The 16,176-nt window shown below is 38.3% G+C and overlaps 1 protein-coding gene across 4 annotated transcripts in view; it reads right to left on the reverse strand.

The window, feature by feature from the left end:
- Pls3 (plastin 3) overlaps positions 1-16,176 on the reverse strand; it is an 89,020-nt gene that overhangs the window by 16,014 nt on the left and 56,830 nt on the right. For all 4 annotated transcript variants that reach the window (XM_057760159.1, XM_057760158.1, XM_057760161.1 and 1 more), the window contains exons 3-5: positions 9,777-9,940; positions 861-990; positions 263-395 (exon numbers count right to left, since the gene is read on the reverse strand). In XM_057760159.1, coding sequence (XP_057616142.1) covers positions 263-395; positions 861-990; positions 9,777-9,940 — 427 coding nt within the window. The remainder of the gene's footprint in view (positions 1-262; positions 396-860; positions 991-9,776; positions 9,941-16,176) is intronic.

Genomic DNA, 16,176 nt, shown 5'->3' on the forward strand with positions numbered 1-16,176 from the left:
TTTGACAAAGTGGCAATGTCCTGTTTGCTCGGTGATGAGGAGAAATAGGAGGCTAAGAGTTCTATCTTATAAAGACGTCTTTACATTATGGCTGATTTTTACTTTTACAGACAGCTTTAGATATTGAATGAAAAAGACAAAACCTGGGTAATTGTCCTCTCTCCTTTCCGGACATCAAACAGCCAAGCATACATAACCAAATACATTCATTCTGTGGAGGTTATCTTTGGAAATCTGGAGACAAAACTAACTCGCATCTTACCAGAGCACAATTCCATCACCAACTGCTTTGAACAGGTCATCGGTATTTGGGTTCATGGGTATAACATGTCTGCAATCAGGATCGTTTTCCAAAGCTTTGTTTATCCAGTTCACAAAAGCATATTTTTCTTCCTCTAAAATTACATTAAGTAACAATAAATCAGTTCATACTGTTAATTAACTCTCTGTTAATCATTTGGCTCCCAAACCTATGATTGCTGTATAGTTCTGCTATCAGAGTATGTGGCCATACTCTTAGGACATTTGGAAGCAACACAGTGGCTATTAGCAATCAACTACAAAATTAGTGAGAACAAAAGAACAGGCTCAACAACCCTTAGGGAAGTTACAAAATATTTAAAAATATTAATATTACTGCATAACTCCATGACAACAAGAACTGTCATTACATAGATTTCACTATGTGTCTTACAAGCTACAATTTTTTATCATGACTTTCTGGCAAATATCTGACCCAAGACCAATTGTGCCATCAAGACTACTTAGAATATTTAATTAGAGAAACAAGCTTTTTAGAGCAACATAATATGTACCTGCTAAGTGCTCTACTGACCTAAGCACACCCATTCCATTATTACCTGAGTAAGAATGCTGTGTTCCTTCACTGGACAGCTCTGAAGTTCCTCCCAGAGCACAAATTCCTTCTTTCCTGTTGATGGCTTTGCGGAAGGTTTTAGCAATATCACTGCTCTTTACCTCTTGGAAAATCTATCAATTAAAAGAGGTTCATTGATTCACAGTTTTCAAGGCAGCACAAGAATAAGCACATTGAACTCCTTTTTACCTGTCCGTCACCTACAGCGTTCTCCACAGGCGGTGAGTGTTAAGAAGGAAATTGGCTTGTTTGTGCAATGCTACAATACTGCCTCTAAAGAAGAAGTGTCAACTGCACACACTTGCCAAACACATTCAGTGCTGCATGCATTGAATCCACTTTAAGTTAAAAAAAAAAAGTGTGGGTCAAAGGCACGAGTAAATCTGTTAATTTCCCACTGTGAAGCAAGGCTAGAGAGAAGCTGAAGAACTTCCCCTTCTTCAACCACAATTCTTAGCATTAAGACAAAGATTAATGAGTCAACCAAAAAAATATTCTGTAGTATAATGTGGTATCTCAGCAGTTCACTCAATGAAAAGCAACAGAATAATAAAAAAATTGTTAGGTTGGTGGCATAGATGACTATCAAAGAAATAAAAAAAATAAGTACTAAGTAGGCAATGGTGTTGACAGTACAGAGTTCATTGCAATACTGTGGCAACTCGATTAAAGTTCTGAAAAAAATAAATAAGGATGGAGACAATAAAGGCAGCACACAGTAGTGCACATTTGTATTTGGGAGGCAGAAGTAAGAGGATCTGTACAAGTTTGGGGCAAGCTGCTTCTACAAAGGGAGTCCCAGGCTAGCCAGAACTACATAGAAAGATTTTATATCAAGAAAGAGGAGGCCAGAAGGTGACGGTGCACACTTTTAATCCCAGCACTTGGGAGTCAGAGGCCTGTGGATCTCAGTGAGTTCAAGGCCAGGCTGGTCTACCGAGAGTTCCAGGACAGCCAGAACTGTTACAAAGAGAAACCCTGTCTCAAAAATCAATGAAAGAAAAGAAGAGATTAGGAATAAGGGTGTAGACACTAAAAAGGGGCTGGTGTGAGCCAGACGGTGGTGGCGCACGCCTTTAACCCCAGTATTTAGGAGGCAAAGACGGGTGGATCTCTGTGAGTTTGAGCCCAGCCTGGTCTACAAGAGCTAGTTCCAGAACAGGCTCCAAAGAAAGAAACTCTATCTTGAAAGAGAGAGAGAGAGAGAGAGAGAGAGAGAGAGGGAGAGGGAGGGAAGAGGGAGGGAGGGAGGGAGGGAGGGAGGGAGGGAGGGAGGGAGGGAGGGAGAGAGAGAGAGAGAGAGAGAGAGAGAGAGAGAGAGAGAGAGAGAGAGAGAGAGAGAGAAAGAAAGAAAGAAAGAAAGAAAGAAAGAAAGAAAGAAAGAAAGAAAGAAAGAAAGAAAGAAAGAAAGAAAGAAAGAAGAACTGGTGTGAAACAGAAGGATTGCAAGTTCATGGGCACCTTGGGCAACACAACGAGAACTTGTCTAAAAATAAAAATGAAATTAACCTGGCAAAGGTTGTGCACACTTTTAGTTCCAGCACTCAGAAGGCAGAGGCAGGTGGATCTCTGTGAGTTCAAGGGCAGCCTGTTCTACAGTGTGTTCCAGGATGGTCTGGGCTACACAGAGAAAATCTTGTCTTGAAAAAACAGAACCAAAACAAAGAAAAGGTGAAATTAGAATTGAGAAGATGGGTCAGCGGCAGAGCACTTGCCCTGCACACACAAGTCCCGGAGTTTTTGTCCCAGTTATGTGAAGAAAAGTAGAAAGAGAAGGAGGGGGAGGAGGAGGAGAAGAAAGAAGAAGGAGAAAAAGAAAAAAAGACACATATAAAAGGCTTTTTATTAGTTGTCCTTTTAAGACATTTGAGTATGGCTCCTCTTCTCATCAAAGAATCTGGATAAGAAGGTAACTTTTAATTTTGAATTGCATAATAACAAGCTAGAAGAATGCAAGTTTCATATCCTGGTTTAATAATGTGAATGAATGAGCATTCTTAAAAAATCTGTCTCTATACTTTGGAAATTCTCGAATTTGCCTACCCCAAATCTTTCTTCTGTTTGCCAATGTGCATGCCAAAATTCGTCTCTGTCAACTAGGGACAAGTCTGGCAACTTTCTTCATGGGAGGAATACGTGCGTGGAAGTCTCAGGACAGCTCTGAGGAGTTAGTTCTCGCCTTCCACCTTTACATGCATTCTGAGAGATCAAATTCAGGTCAGCAGGCTGGCTAAGCAAGGGCCTTGCCCATTGAGGCATCTCTCAGGCTCACAAAACTTTCTCTAAATGCCTTTAGAACTTCACTTTATGTGGAACAACGCAACAAAAATTGCTGAACAAAGTATAACATATGTCAAAGGCTTTTAGTGTTACTGCCTCTCATTCTCCTCCGTAGGGGAGGTCACCTCTAGCTGAGGGTCACACTGTGCAGCAGTTCAGATGGGAACAACGTGCAATACCAGCCCAGCTTTAGGCAAAACACTTTAAGAATTAAGCTTTTCTAAGAGATGCCCTTTTTGTAATTAGTCTACTTAAAGAAAGGGACGTTTTTGCTGTTTGTTTGATTAGACTGTCTCTGCCTCCCAAGTGCTAGAATTAGAGGCATGAACCACAAAGAAAAAAGGGATTCTTGAAATGAATATTGTCACTGATGATCACAGACATGTTATCCCATCGCCATTCTCAAATCCCAACTTTCTTTGGTCCTATAAAATACTTTCATTTAGGAAAATACTATTCTATCAGGGTTTCTCTGTGCAACAGCTCTTGGCTGTCCTGAAACTCACTCTGTAGCCCAGGCTGGCCTTGACCTCATAGAGTTCCACTTGTCTCTGCCTCCCTAGACTTGGAATCAAAGGTGTGTGCCACCATGCCCAAGTCCTTTCTCTATTTTTGTGTGCCACCATACCCAAGTCCTTTCCCTATTTTTGATGATGTGTCCTCAAAACTTGAAACTTTATGCTATATCTACAATTTTACGAGATTACAAGATGAACAAATGTATGTGTGATTATAACAGAATGGGTGGCTGAGCATGTTGCAAAGCATAATTCACGCATTATTGGAATGCTGTCCCTTCCCTTTTTAGAATACATCTGCTGGACAGTGGAGAGATGGCTCTGTGGTTAAGAATATTCGATATTCTTCCAGAAGACTCAAGCTCCATTTCAAGAACCACATCAGGTGGTTCACATCAGCCCCAGGGTGTCTGATACCTTCTTCTGGACTTTGTGGATGCCTGTATTCACATATGCACAGGCACACATATACACACAATACAAAATAAAAACAAACTTTTAAAAAAGCCCCTGAGAATACACACATACTCACAAACACACATACACACACACACCACAACAAAGAAAACAATACGTATCTTCTGTGGCTGGAGATAGGCTACCTTTCCGGGGGATCTGGATTCAATTCTCTGCACCCACATGGTGGCTCACAGCCATGCACAACTCCAGTTCTAGAGGGTAAGATTCTCTTTTCCCCCAAAACTTCTACAGGCACCACTTATGCACATAACGTACATATGTACATGCAAATATAATGCACCCATACATGAAAAATAAAAAAAAATAACTAATAAAATGTGGACAGACACTTGCAATCCCAGTAAATGGGAAGCTGATGCAAGAGGATTGCTATGAGTTCTAGGCAAGCCTAGAAAACAGAGAGAACATGAGCTACATAATGAGCTTCTGTCTCAAAAAAAAAACTAAAGAAACATAGTTTGGCATGGAGGCTCATACTTGTAATCCTACTCAGGAGATTAAAGCAGGAGGATTTCCAGGAGTTCAAAGCCAGCCTGGTTTACAGAGTGAGACCCTGGATCAAACAAAATAAAACAAAGTGACGTAAAAAGAAAAGAGTGTCCTGCTTGTGACCTTCACTCTACCTTAAAAAAAATGTGGAATATATGAAAATTGGACAGGTGTGCATTTCCTCATACCAAGCATATCACACATCACTGCAAGACCAAAACATGTTCCAGCTTCAGAAGAAAACAGGAAAAGCTGTTTTTCTTGTTGTGTGTGCATTTTCTTCAAGCATCAGAAACTTCTAATAAATTAAGTTGCTTAAATTTTCATGATTCTAGCTGAATGATAAATTCAAACTATACATTATGGGAAAGTGGAATAATTCAATTGAAATTATCTTTGTGATAAAATACCATGTTCTTTCATGGGACCTGGAAACTGCTTGGGAATAAATAATGTGGAAAGTCTAATTAAATTTGTTAAGTGTCTTTTTTTTTTTTTTTTTTTTGCTCCTGAGGACTGAATCCATGTTTCCCACTGAGTTATATTCCTAATCCTACGTTCCAAATATTTCTAAACAGATTACGTCAACCAACCTCAATTTGGTCCCATAACATTTTAGCCTGTCTCTTAGAATGAAACCTTTAAGAAAAATAAGAGAATTGAAAATACATTCATCAGATTGGTTCACCAGATGAAAAATCTGCCTTTTCTTTTCTACTTCAGTGAAGATATTGCTGAATCAGATTTTACAGGAATCTCAGAAATCAGCCAGCACAAGACTGTACTAGTCTTTTCAATGAATCTTTTCAAGGCTGAGTTGTGATCCTAATGAGCTCAATGTGTTCCTTCTTCTGGAAACTGTTGCAGGTCTCAAGTTGGAAAAAAACATTACTATTATTATTATCATTATTATTATATGTACATTGGTGTTTTGCCATGTGTGTTGGGTCTCCGGAATTGGAATTAAAAAGAGTTGTGAGCTGTCATGTGGGTACCGGGAATTGAACCCAGGTCCACTAGAAGAGCAGTCAAATGTTTGTGATCATTGAGCCGTCTCTCCATCCCCCTACTTTGCTTTGAAATAGGGGAAATATCAGAGTATGAGGAGGCCTGGAGCCCCACAGTTGCCACAAAGTTTGAGCACAAAAGAATCATTGAGCCCTTGAGGTTTGCCAAGCCTGGGTAACTTGGTAATACCTTGGCTCAAAAGATTCAATCAATAAAAATAGAAATAATTATTTCAACCACTAACAGTTATGGAACATTTATTCCATGCCTAGCATTGTTCTAAGTACTTTGATGGTTTTAAATGATTAATCCTGTGGGTCAATTCTATTAGTAAAAGATTTAAGATTTATTACCATTGTGTAAAAGCAAGTTTCTCATTGTGAAAACAAGAAATTAACACAATCATTTCTGTTTAAACATATATTGACCCATCAGTCTTTCACAACTGAAGAAAACAATTGTGTTAGTTTATACCTATAAAAAACCTAGTGTTCTGGGTACATGGCTCCATGGTACAGCATTTACCTTGCATGTGCAAGGCCCAGAGTTTAATCCATTACACAAGAAAATTAAAGATAGGAAAAATAGCAAAAAAATAGAAAAAATCCAATATTACAGAATGGTAGCACATGCCTTTAATCCCAGCACAGGGGAGGGAGGTAGAGGCAAGCAGATCTCTGAGTTCAAGCTTAGCCTGGTCTAAGGAGTGAGTTCTAGGACAGTCAAGGCTACACAAAAAATCTCTGTCTTGAAAACCTAAAATCTAAACACATAAACAAACAAGCGATAACTTCAGCTTTTAACACTTAAAATGAAAACAAATAATTAATTACAGTTCTGCCTTTGAAGTTTGTATACAATATTTGGGGCCTTTTCTGTCCTATATATATAATCTTGAAAATTAATAGAAACTAATTTTGTTTGTACTTAGTTTACAGTGAATACTCTTTAAATTTGCATCCACATAAAACTTCCAAACCTAGCATGTGAGAATACATGTGTTTCTCTTCCAATATGCTAAGAGCTGACAAGAATTACAATCTCCATCTCTTGGTGAGTTAAGCCATAGTTCAAATTCTGTGACAACTTACAAGGTATCAAATCGGGGATGAAGCCCAGGAAAGTAGACAGTCATTTCAATGTGCCCTTCTCTTTAAGCAGTCATGGCAGCAGCATTCTGAAAGGTTATAGTTCAAGTTTCAAAACACTACTGTTTCATGTGTATGAGTATTTTGCTTGCATGTATGTCTGTGTACCACATATGTGCTTGATGTCCTTGGAGACCAAAAGGCAGTATCAGATCCCCTGGAACTAGAGTCAGAGATGTTTGTGAGCTGCCATGCGAGTGCTGGCAATCCAATCTAGGACCTCTAGAAGAACAGCCAGTGTTGACGAGCCATTTAGCTAGGGCACAGCTCAAGTTTCTTAATTAGCAGGGACTAACTAGAAAGGGCTACTGGTCCTCTGGACAATTCTTGTCAGCTCACTTTCTTTTTCACGACCCATACATTCTTGTTATAAGTTGAAGCAGGGCAGATTGGTCACACTTTTAAGTCTAGCACGCAAGGTCAAAGCAAGCAGACCTCTGAGTTTATATTAGCCAGGACAACTTAGTCTGTTCCAGGACAGTCAGGGCTACAGAGAGAGATCCTGTTTCAAACAAAAGTGAGTAAAAATCCTTGTACTTCTAAAATATTACTTTGACCTAAAATGTTCTCATTAATATTTTGTTCTAGAAAATTCCTACTGTTGCCCAACTTATTTTAAAGAACATACTAAGACAAGTTCATCTTATTGGTTAAAAGACACTAAAAATGTGTGGAAAGTGCAGTGGTTCAAAATATACAAAACTGAACGTTTTCCCAACATCTTTTTTTTGTAGACATGTTGATAATTTTGTCCTCAACAATCCCAGTTAGACCACAAATCCTAATAACTTGGGCTGCTTCTTTCTAGCAGATACAAAGATTCTCAGTTTAAGTTGTATCAAAAGCAACTGACCACACTTCCCAACTGCTCTGGCCTGCTTTAAATTCTCAGCGACCCATGCAAGTTACATACAGAGACATGCAAGTGCTCAAATCACAAATCATTTGTAACTTACTATTGAACATAGAATTCAATGCAAAAGACTTTGGCCAGAACTGGAGACAGAAATGACGGGAGGAAATCAGTTTCTCAAAAGAAAATGGCAAGAAATTTTAATGATAATGATGACATGAGGCTATAGTTTTCAAACAACAGCAACCTTCCCTCCCTTACCTCTGATGATTGATTACATAGTCTATTTGTTTCTGACCATATGGTGTGTTCTTTGAGTTAGTTCTAATCAGAGGGAACATATTTGAAATTCACTTGTCATAGTGACTCATGGTAACTCATGATAGCATATGTTCTAATAGCAGCTGTCTTGCTGCCAAGATAAAGTATAGAAAAGGAGGGTAGGCGTGTCGAATCTTGGTGCCAAATGTTAAGTACAAATCACTAGTTTGCAGGAAATTGAAAAGAATGCCTAATAACATCTAGTCAAACTGAGACTTACAGTAATAACAAATACTCAGGCAGCATGGTATGCTACTGTAACCTCAGCACTGGGGATGCTGAGGCAGGAAGGGTCACAAATTAGATGTTAACATAGCCAAAGGTAGTCTTAAAAACCAAGTAAATCAGCTGGGCAATGTTGGTGCACGCCTTTAGTTCCAGCAATCAGGGAGGCAGAGGCAGACAGATAGCTGCGAGTTCAAGGCCAGCCCGGTCTACAAAGCAATTTCGACAGTCACCACTGTTACAAAGAAAAACCTTGTCTTGAAAAACAAAACAAAATAAAATAAAATAAACAAGTAAATGAATAAATAAATAGTAATATTCATAAAATTTTAGGGTAGGACAGTTACTGTAGTATATGACTTTCTTCCTCAGCTCTCTGGAAGCTAAGGCAGGATGACTATGATTTTATAGTTAGACTGTCTCAAAAACAAAACAAAACCTAACCCAAACAAAAACATAAACATCTATGTTTCTTTTTTGAGACAGGGTCTCACTTTGCAACCATGGGTGGCCTGGAATTTCTATGTAGACCAAGCTGGCCTTGAACTCACAGAGGTCTACCTACCTCAGCTCTTAGGGCATTCTGTTTTAAATTAATTTTTCATGTTTTTAATACATGTATATCTGTGGACCACTTATGAGCAGTGCCTAAGGAAGACAGAAGAGGGTGTCAGATCCCGTGGAACTAGAATTACAAACAGTCTGAGCTGCCATGCCTGTGCTGGGAGCAGAACTTAGGTCCTCTGGAAAAGCAGTCAATACTCTTAACTGTTGAGCCATTTCTCCATCCCCTTAAGGGTGTTCTTATCTGAGAGAAGAAGCAACAGCTCTTTAAAGACATTTACAATAATTTTTTAACAAATCTAGACTGAAAATCTATAAGTCAATAAAATCTAGACTGTAATTGCTGGCAGCTAAAATAGTTAGATCTTGATAAAGAACCGCGTGCCTGTCACACAGGCTGAGCTAAATGCTTACGGGGGAGAACTGTTATGCAATCAGCCAAGAACCTTGAATATTTGATGACACTAGACAAGAAAACAAAAATTGTACGTGCCTCTTCCAAGAGACTGAAGGAATATGCTTCTAGCTGTTAATTATCACGGTGCTCACCCTGGAGAAAATGGTACAGTTAAATAGTACTAGTACAGGGCTTAGGAAACACCTTTTAATCAGAAAGTTCAGCTCAGGAAACTTCTAAGACTGAGTCATATGATGTCATTAATCTTGTGAAGCACTCTGCTCTCTACAGGGGAGAGAAAGAATGCTTCAAAAATGTCATTTAGCATCTTGAAAGATGCCGTCTAATGACATTCCTGAAGGAGATTTTGCGTTCACTGTGAGCATTGTGCTATAGCTTTGTTTCTGTCAATGTACCTTCCTTGATGTTTTGTTAATCATTCGGGTGGCTGTAAGAATTAAATTGAGTGAGCAGAATGACAAAAATGTTACTCGGTACCAGAGTATTAACATGATGTATTTAACTATTCAATATAATAGTATTTACATTTTAAAATACCCACTAGACAATGGAGCAACAATGACTTCTAATAAACACAGATTTTTCCCATACTTACATAAACAAATTCATTAAAACTTATCTTCCCATCTTTGTTTCTGTCACCATCCAGCATGAGTTTTTGAATAATTTCTCTCACTTTATATCCTGGCAATGGCATATTAGCTTCCTTGAAAAGTTCATGAAGTTCATAGTCACAAATGTATCCGTTGCTGTTGAGATCTTTGTAGAAAGAAAGAAAAAAGAGCCAAAGAAACAAACAAAAAGATAGAACAAAAAAAGATTAGAAATAAATTTTTGAGATTATTATATCGAAAAGAATATTATCACTTCACAAGCTTGCCTAATTGCAATCTTTTTTCATCATTTGGAATATAAGGATGTTTGGAAGGGAAATGTCTATTTTAACTAAAGAGCAATGCTTTGTTTATATCATGTTTATATCATGAATCTTGTATTTTAATTAATGTGTACACAGCTTTACCTAAAATAGCATTTCTGATTATAAGAAAATATAGTTTCTGGTTAATAAACTCTTATTAAATCACAAAACCAAAAGGAGTCTTAAAAACAATAATTTATATACCAACACAGTTTTGTCATGGCCTAGCATAATTTCTACTGTACCTACACAGGAGTTTTATTCTCATTTTTTTATCTTTGCAAAAGAGGTTTTATGACATAGCACTGATTCTGTCTCAAAGCACATCTGATATGAAGCAACTGCTTTCAGGGTCAAGTTTTTTAGTTCATGTAAACAAGTGTTAATCTAAGACAATAGAGAGTTCACAGAACAAATTCAGTACTGAGTAAAGCAGATGTTTAAAATGTCTCTATAAATGCCATTTTTATTTTGCGGCTATTGCAGTTTTAATAGGATATGCAAAACACTGATAAAAGAATCATGCTTATTCAAAACCATGAAAAAATGAATGCAAAACCACCAACGAATGATTACAAGATGGCTTTTTGAAAAAGATGCCATTTGTAGGCATGTATGTATGATATGTGTAAATAACTTTTCACTTTCGCCAGAAATAGCAAATAGGTAAATTGAAATCTAAAGAAAGAAACAATCTGCAAATAGCCCAAAATGACCATGCCACGCCACTATTTATGGAAATGTTTCATGACCAGGGAATTTACTTAAAAATTCTGCCAAGGCATGATGAAGTGGTGCACACTTTTAATCCCAGCACTCTGGAGGCAAGGCAGACAGATTTCTGTGAGTTCAGGGCCAGCTTGGTCTACATAATGGGTTCTAGGACAGCCAGGGCTACAGCCCTGTCTCAAAAACAACAACAAGGATAACAAAGGCCATGCTAAGTATTGTTCTTGGAACCAAAGATGCCACAGAATGTCTTGCACTTTTGGATCTCACATTCTAACCAGACTGCATACACAGAGCAGCAAGTGTGACTTTAAGACACGGCGTAATATAACAATGCAAATATAACTTAGATAAAGAAAATTAGAAGCAGTCAAGAGGATTAGACTAGCAGGTATTCTCCTGCCTGCAGCTGAGAAATTCAGAAATATCTGGCCAAGGCCGGGCGGTGGTGGCACATGCCTTTAATCCCAGCACTTGGGAGGCAGAGGCAGGCGGATCTCTGTGAGTTCGAGACCAGCCTGGTCTACAAGAGCTAGTTCCAGGACAGGCTCCAAAACCACAGAGAAACCCTGTCTCGAAAAAAACAAAAAAACAGAAAAAAAAAAGAAATATCTGGCCAATTTTGCATAGCTTGTGAGCCAGGGTCTTACAATGGTGTCCTGGCTAGACTAAAATTTGCAGTAGTGATCTATCTTTCTGCCTCAGTCTTGTACAAGCTGGAATTACAGTCATGTACCCCAACATCCAGCTCAGGTTGAAGGCATTCCTGATTGCCATATCTGAATGGGGAGAAGAGGCACCTGGCACCCAGTGAGTAAAATCTAAGGATACCATGAAATCTCGCACAGCACATAGGACACCCTTGCTCCACTAGGCAACACAGAATTCTGCAGCTCAAAACGTAAACAGCACTGAAGTTGAGTGACTCTGGGTTATAATGACATTGTGGGGGCTGCTGTTTAGACAGAATGGTTACGGAAGGCCTTTGTGCTGAGGTTCTATTTGAATACAGACTTGTATGAGGCAAAGGCAGACATCTGGAGTTAAGAGATTTCAAGTAGGGGAAAGAGCCACCACAGTGTGTAATGCAGATGTGCATGTGGTGTGCTCTGGGAACAGGGGAGATCTAGCATGACTCCAGCAAAGTGAACAAAGAAGAAACACGGAGGGTCATTCGGTGGGTTATACATTCTTCTAGATTGCAGAACATATTAACTAAAATATTAACTATTTTATGTCTGCACTTTAGTTTGGAGGTTTGTGTTTGAGTCAGGGTTATAGTTTTGGCTAGCCTTGTACTACAGTGTTTCTCCTTACTCTGACTCCCCAAGTGCTGGGATTATAGGTATATGCCACAACACCTTGCAAAAAAAAAAGAAAGCAAAAAACATTAACTATGTTGTCTAAGACTACTTCACCAATCATTTGAAGGTTGATGAGTATTTTTGTCTTTTTGGTTGGTAACTGGGTTCTAAACCAGGGCTACATGCTAGGCAAGTGCTTTGCCACTATCAAAAGTAGTACACTTATTCCAAAACCTCTTGAAATTCTGTTTAGTTGTAATACAGTATATCTTTACATTCCTATTGATTTTTGCATTAGTAAAAATTGACCCAAAACTTCATGCATGCCAAGTACAATTTACAACTGGATCCCAAGCTCTAGTATCAAATGCTCTTAAATATTGATTACATTTTTTTTACTTATTTCTACACTTGAAAGACTATTTTCTCTGTGTTTATGTGTATGTGGTCATGCATACCATGGCAGAGAGGTCAGAATAACTTGAGGGAGTAGCATCTCTCTTAGCACCAGGTGGGTTCTGGGGATTAAATTCAGGTCATTGGCTTGGCAACAAGTGCCTATACCTGACGAGCCATCTCACTGACACTTATTTAACTGTATTAACATTAGTTTGTGTATATGGTAATGAGGAGTGAATTTGGGGACTTATTGCTTGCTACATAAGCATTTGCTTCACTGAGTTCTTGACATACCCAACGCTACCTTTTCGTTTGTCTGTTCTGAGAACAGTTACCCAGGCCAGCTTTGAACTTACACCAGCCTCCAAAGGAGTTGATACCACAGGCCTTCACAATGGTCCAAGAAACATTTAAAAATCTATCGGAGGGCTGGGGATGTAGATTAATTTGTAGAGTATTTGCCTACCATGCATGAAGTCCTGGGTCCAGTCCTTGCCATTATGTAAACCTGGGTATGGTGATGCATGCCTGTAATTTCACCATCCTAGGCTACACAGGGAGTTTGAAACCAGCCTGGGCTGTATAAATTCGTACCTCAAAAAGAAGTCTACCAGCAAAGATATCTTTATTTTTAAAGCACTCAACATTTGTGCAATCATTTATATTTCTTTCAAGGTAAAACAATTTTGTTTTTGTTTTCTCTTGCTAAAATCTTTATAATTTTTAAAAATTCAACATAAAAACTAGTAGGTTTCTTTATGGCATTTGCATGCACAATATTCATTATACTTTGTTCTAATTAATTCCCCTTCTTCTTTTGGGTGGTTCTCTCCTCCCTGCAAATAATACCAGCACTTGGTAAAATAATTTCTTTATGGCCAATTTTCACATTCTTTGTGTTGAATTTAAAAGTGTCAAGCACTGAACTAACTCTTTGCTTGTACATATGAACTACTTATATACAGAAATGAAACCAGGAACATGTACCGTTTCTAAAGAGAACAAAGCAATTTGAATGGGACTGTGGAAGAATTTGTGTAACTGTGGTATATGAATATATTGGCTTTAGATGTGTCTGCTCCTGAGCATATATTCATCTGATTCTCCTACTCCCTTGATAAAGTTAATATGGGGCTCAGTACTATGGACTACATTAGAAATAGTGAAACATACATTGCATAGTTGAAGGGCAATAATTTAATATAATAATTATATATGATAGGATCTAACCGGAACTTGACCACTAATTTGAGTATCATCTCTCCAGGTTTTAGTGTTTGCCTGTGTTTTTTTTCAGTCTTTTAGATTGCATTTGTATGTCATACTCCAGATCGGAATACATGGGAATTCATCATGCTGATTGAGAATACATTTTTGAAGCCAGAAGTAGAAAAATAATGCTTATTAAATATAAACATAGGTGCTAACTATATACTACTTACTACTTCTCATGACCTAAATACAATATTCTTACCTTGGCAACTCTTCCTTGAGAAGTCCATACCCATGTTCTTGGGTGTGTCTTACTTTCTCACAAGTGCCTCTCTTTTTCTTAACTCTTTCATTTAAAACTTTACATTCAAATATTGGTCCTTTTCTTTCCTTTTCATGAATTGTTTTCTATTTTTAGTGCTGGAAATGGAACCGAGCACCTTGCACATACGGGGCAAGTGCTTTGTCACTAAGCTATATTTCTGGTTCATGTGTGTGTGTGGGGTTGGATGAGGTCTGTGAACACAGTCCAAGATAACCTTAAATTCTTTTTTTTAAATATTTATTTATTTATTATGTATACAATATTCTGTCCGCAAGTCAGAAGAGGTCACCAGACCTCATTATAGATGGTTGTGAGCCACCATGTGGTTGCTGGGATTTGAACTCAGGACCTTTGGAAGAACAGGCAACGCTCTTAACCACTGAGCCATCTCTCCAGCCCCAAGATAACCTTAAATTCATGAGCCTTCAGCCTCCTGAGTGCAGGAATTATAGGGGTTATAGTAGTATGTCACCATACCAAGCCATCTACTCATTCACTTATTTATATATTGTGAGGTAAAGTTGGAATTTCTTTCTTTTCTTCGCCTTTTTTTTTTTTAAGACAGGGTTTCTCTGTGTAAAAGCCCTGACTGTCCTGGAACTCAATCTGTAGACAAGTCTGGCCTCAAACTCACAGACATCCTTTACCAGTGCCAGGATTAAAGGCATAGGCCATCACCACTTGGTTAAAATTGGAATATCTATTTTTTAAATTTATTATTTTGTATTCTTCTCATACATATTACATAAAGTTGGGATTTCATTTTATCTATCTATCTATCTATCTATCTATCTATCTATCTATCTATCTATCTTGTTTTTTTCCAGACAGGGTTTCTCTGTGTAACCTGGGCTGTCCTGGAACTTGCACTGTACATCAGGCTGGCCGCAAACTCACAGAGATCCTCCTGCCTCTGCCTCCCAAGTGCTGGAATTAAAGGCGTGCCACACCACCGCCCCGCCTTGGAATTTCTTAAAGAGATTTTAACATACTTTTAACAACATAGTCTTTGTCACTGTCTTTTATTTGCTGTATGTGTACATATATATAAACTGGTACATATGCATGTGGAGGTGAAAGGTCAATGTCAGGTGACGTCCTCAATCATTCTCCACAATTTTTTAATTTTTAAATTATATATTTAGTACATGTGTATGTATGTGTGTGTGTGTATGTACTCATGTGCACACTCATACATGCCTGGAGGTCAGAGAACAACTTGTAGGAATCAGCTCTATCCTTCCTCAATGAGTGATATGTGAGTTGAACTCAGGTTATTTATTTATTAGGCTTGGTGGCAAATGCTTTTACCTGCTGAGCTATCTTGCTGGCTAGAGATTTTCAGAAGATTTAAGTACAGGCATTAAGGAAAGGAGGGAGGTTCTTAGGGAAAGGCCAGAGGACAGGAAGTACATGGATGTGGGATTCTTGGGAATCACCCCAACTCATTTATCCAATACTTTTGGAGAAAGAAAGAACTTGCTCCCTTTAACTAAGAAAACTCTGGCCACTTCAGTGTTTGAAAGGAAAATATTTTGAAATGTATTTTTCTTTTCTCTGACTTGTGAAAGAGCATTAATCAGAACACAATTTAACCTTTTATTCTTATTTTCTGTTTCCCTCCCCGCAAGGTGAGGACTGAACCCAGTGCCTTGGGCTAGCCTAGGCAAGCCCTCCACCACTGAGCAAGTCCCCAAACCCTTAAACTTTCATTCTTGATACCAGTTTAGACTTGGCATTCACCACCAGGTACTTCGGAAGTGTTCTTTTGGTATCATAAAAGCAGAAGACTGACAGACTTAAAGATAAATGTCGAAAAAACATTATGGATTCATAGCATCATGAAGCTATCCTGAAAGTCTGTCTGGCTTTTCTTTTATTAGGTGGAAATAGAGATTTGAATAGCACAAAGAACGGCTGTTTGCATAAACTCCATCTGTAATAACATCTGTATAGCACAGCGAACCACTGTGTGTAACCTCCTTCTGCAATAACATCTCTTGAGCATTAATTAGAACACAGGTCAGCGATGTGATTAAAAGATGACGGGAAGTAGCCACCTTCAAATATAACCACAAAATAACCACACACAGAAACTCCATTTCAG

Source organism: Chionomys nivalis, chromosome X (assembly GCF_950005125.1).
Source record: "Chionomys nivalis chromosome X, mChiNiv1.1, whole genome shotgun sequence".
Classification (NCBI taxonomy): domain Eukaryota; kingdom Metazoa; phylum Chordata; class Mammalia; order Rodentia; family Cricetidae; genus Chionomys; species Chionomys nivalis.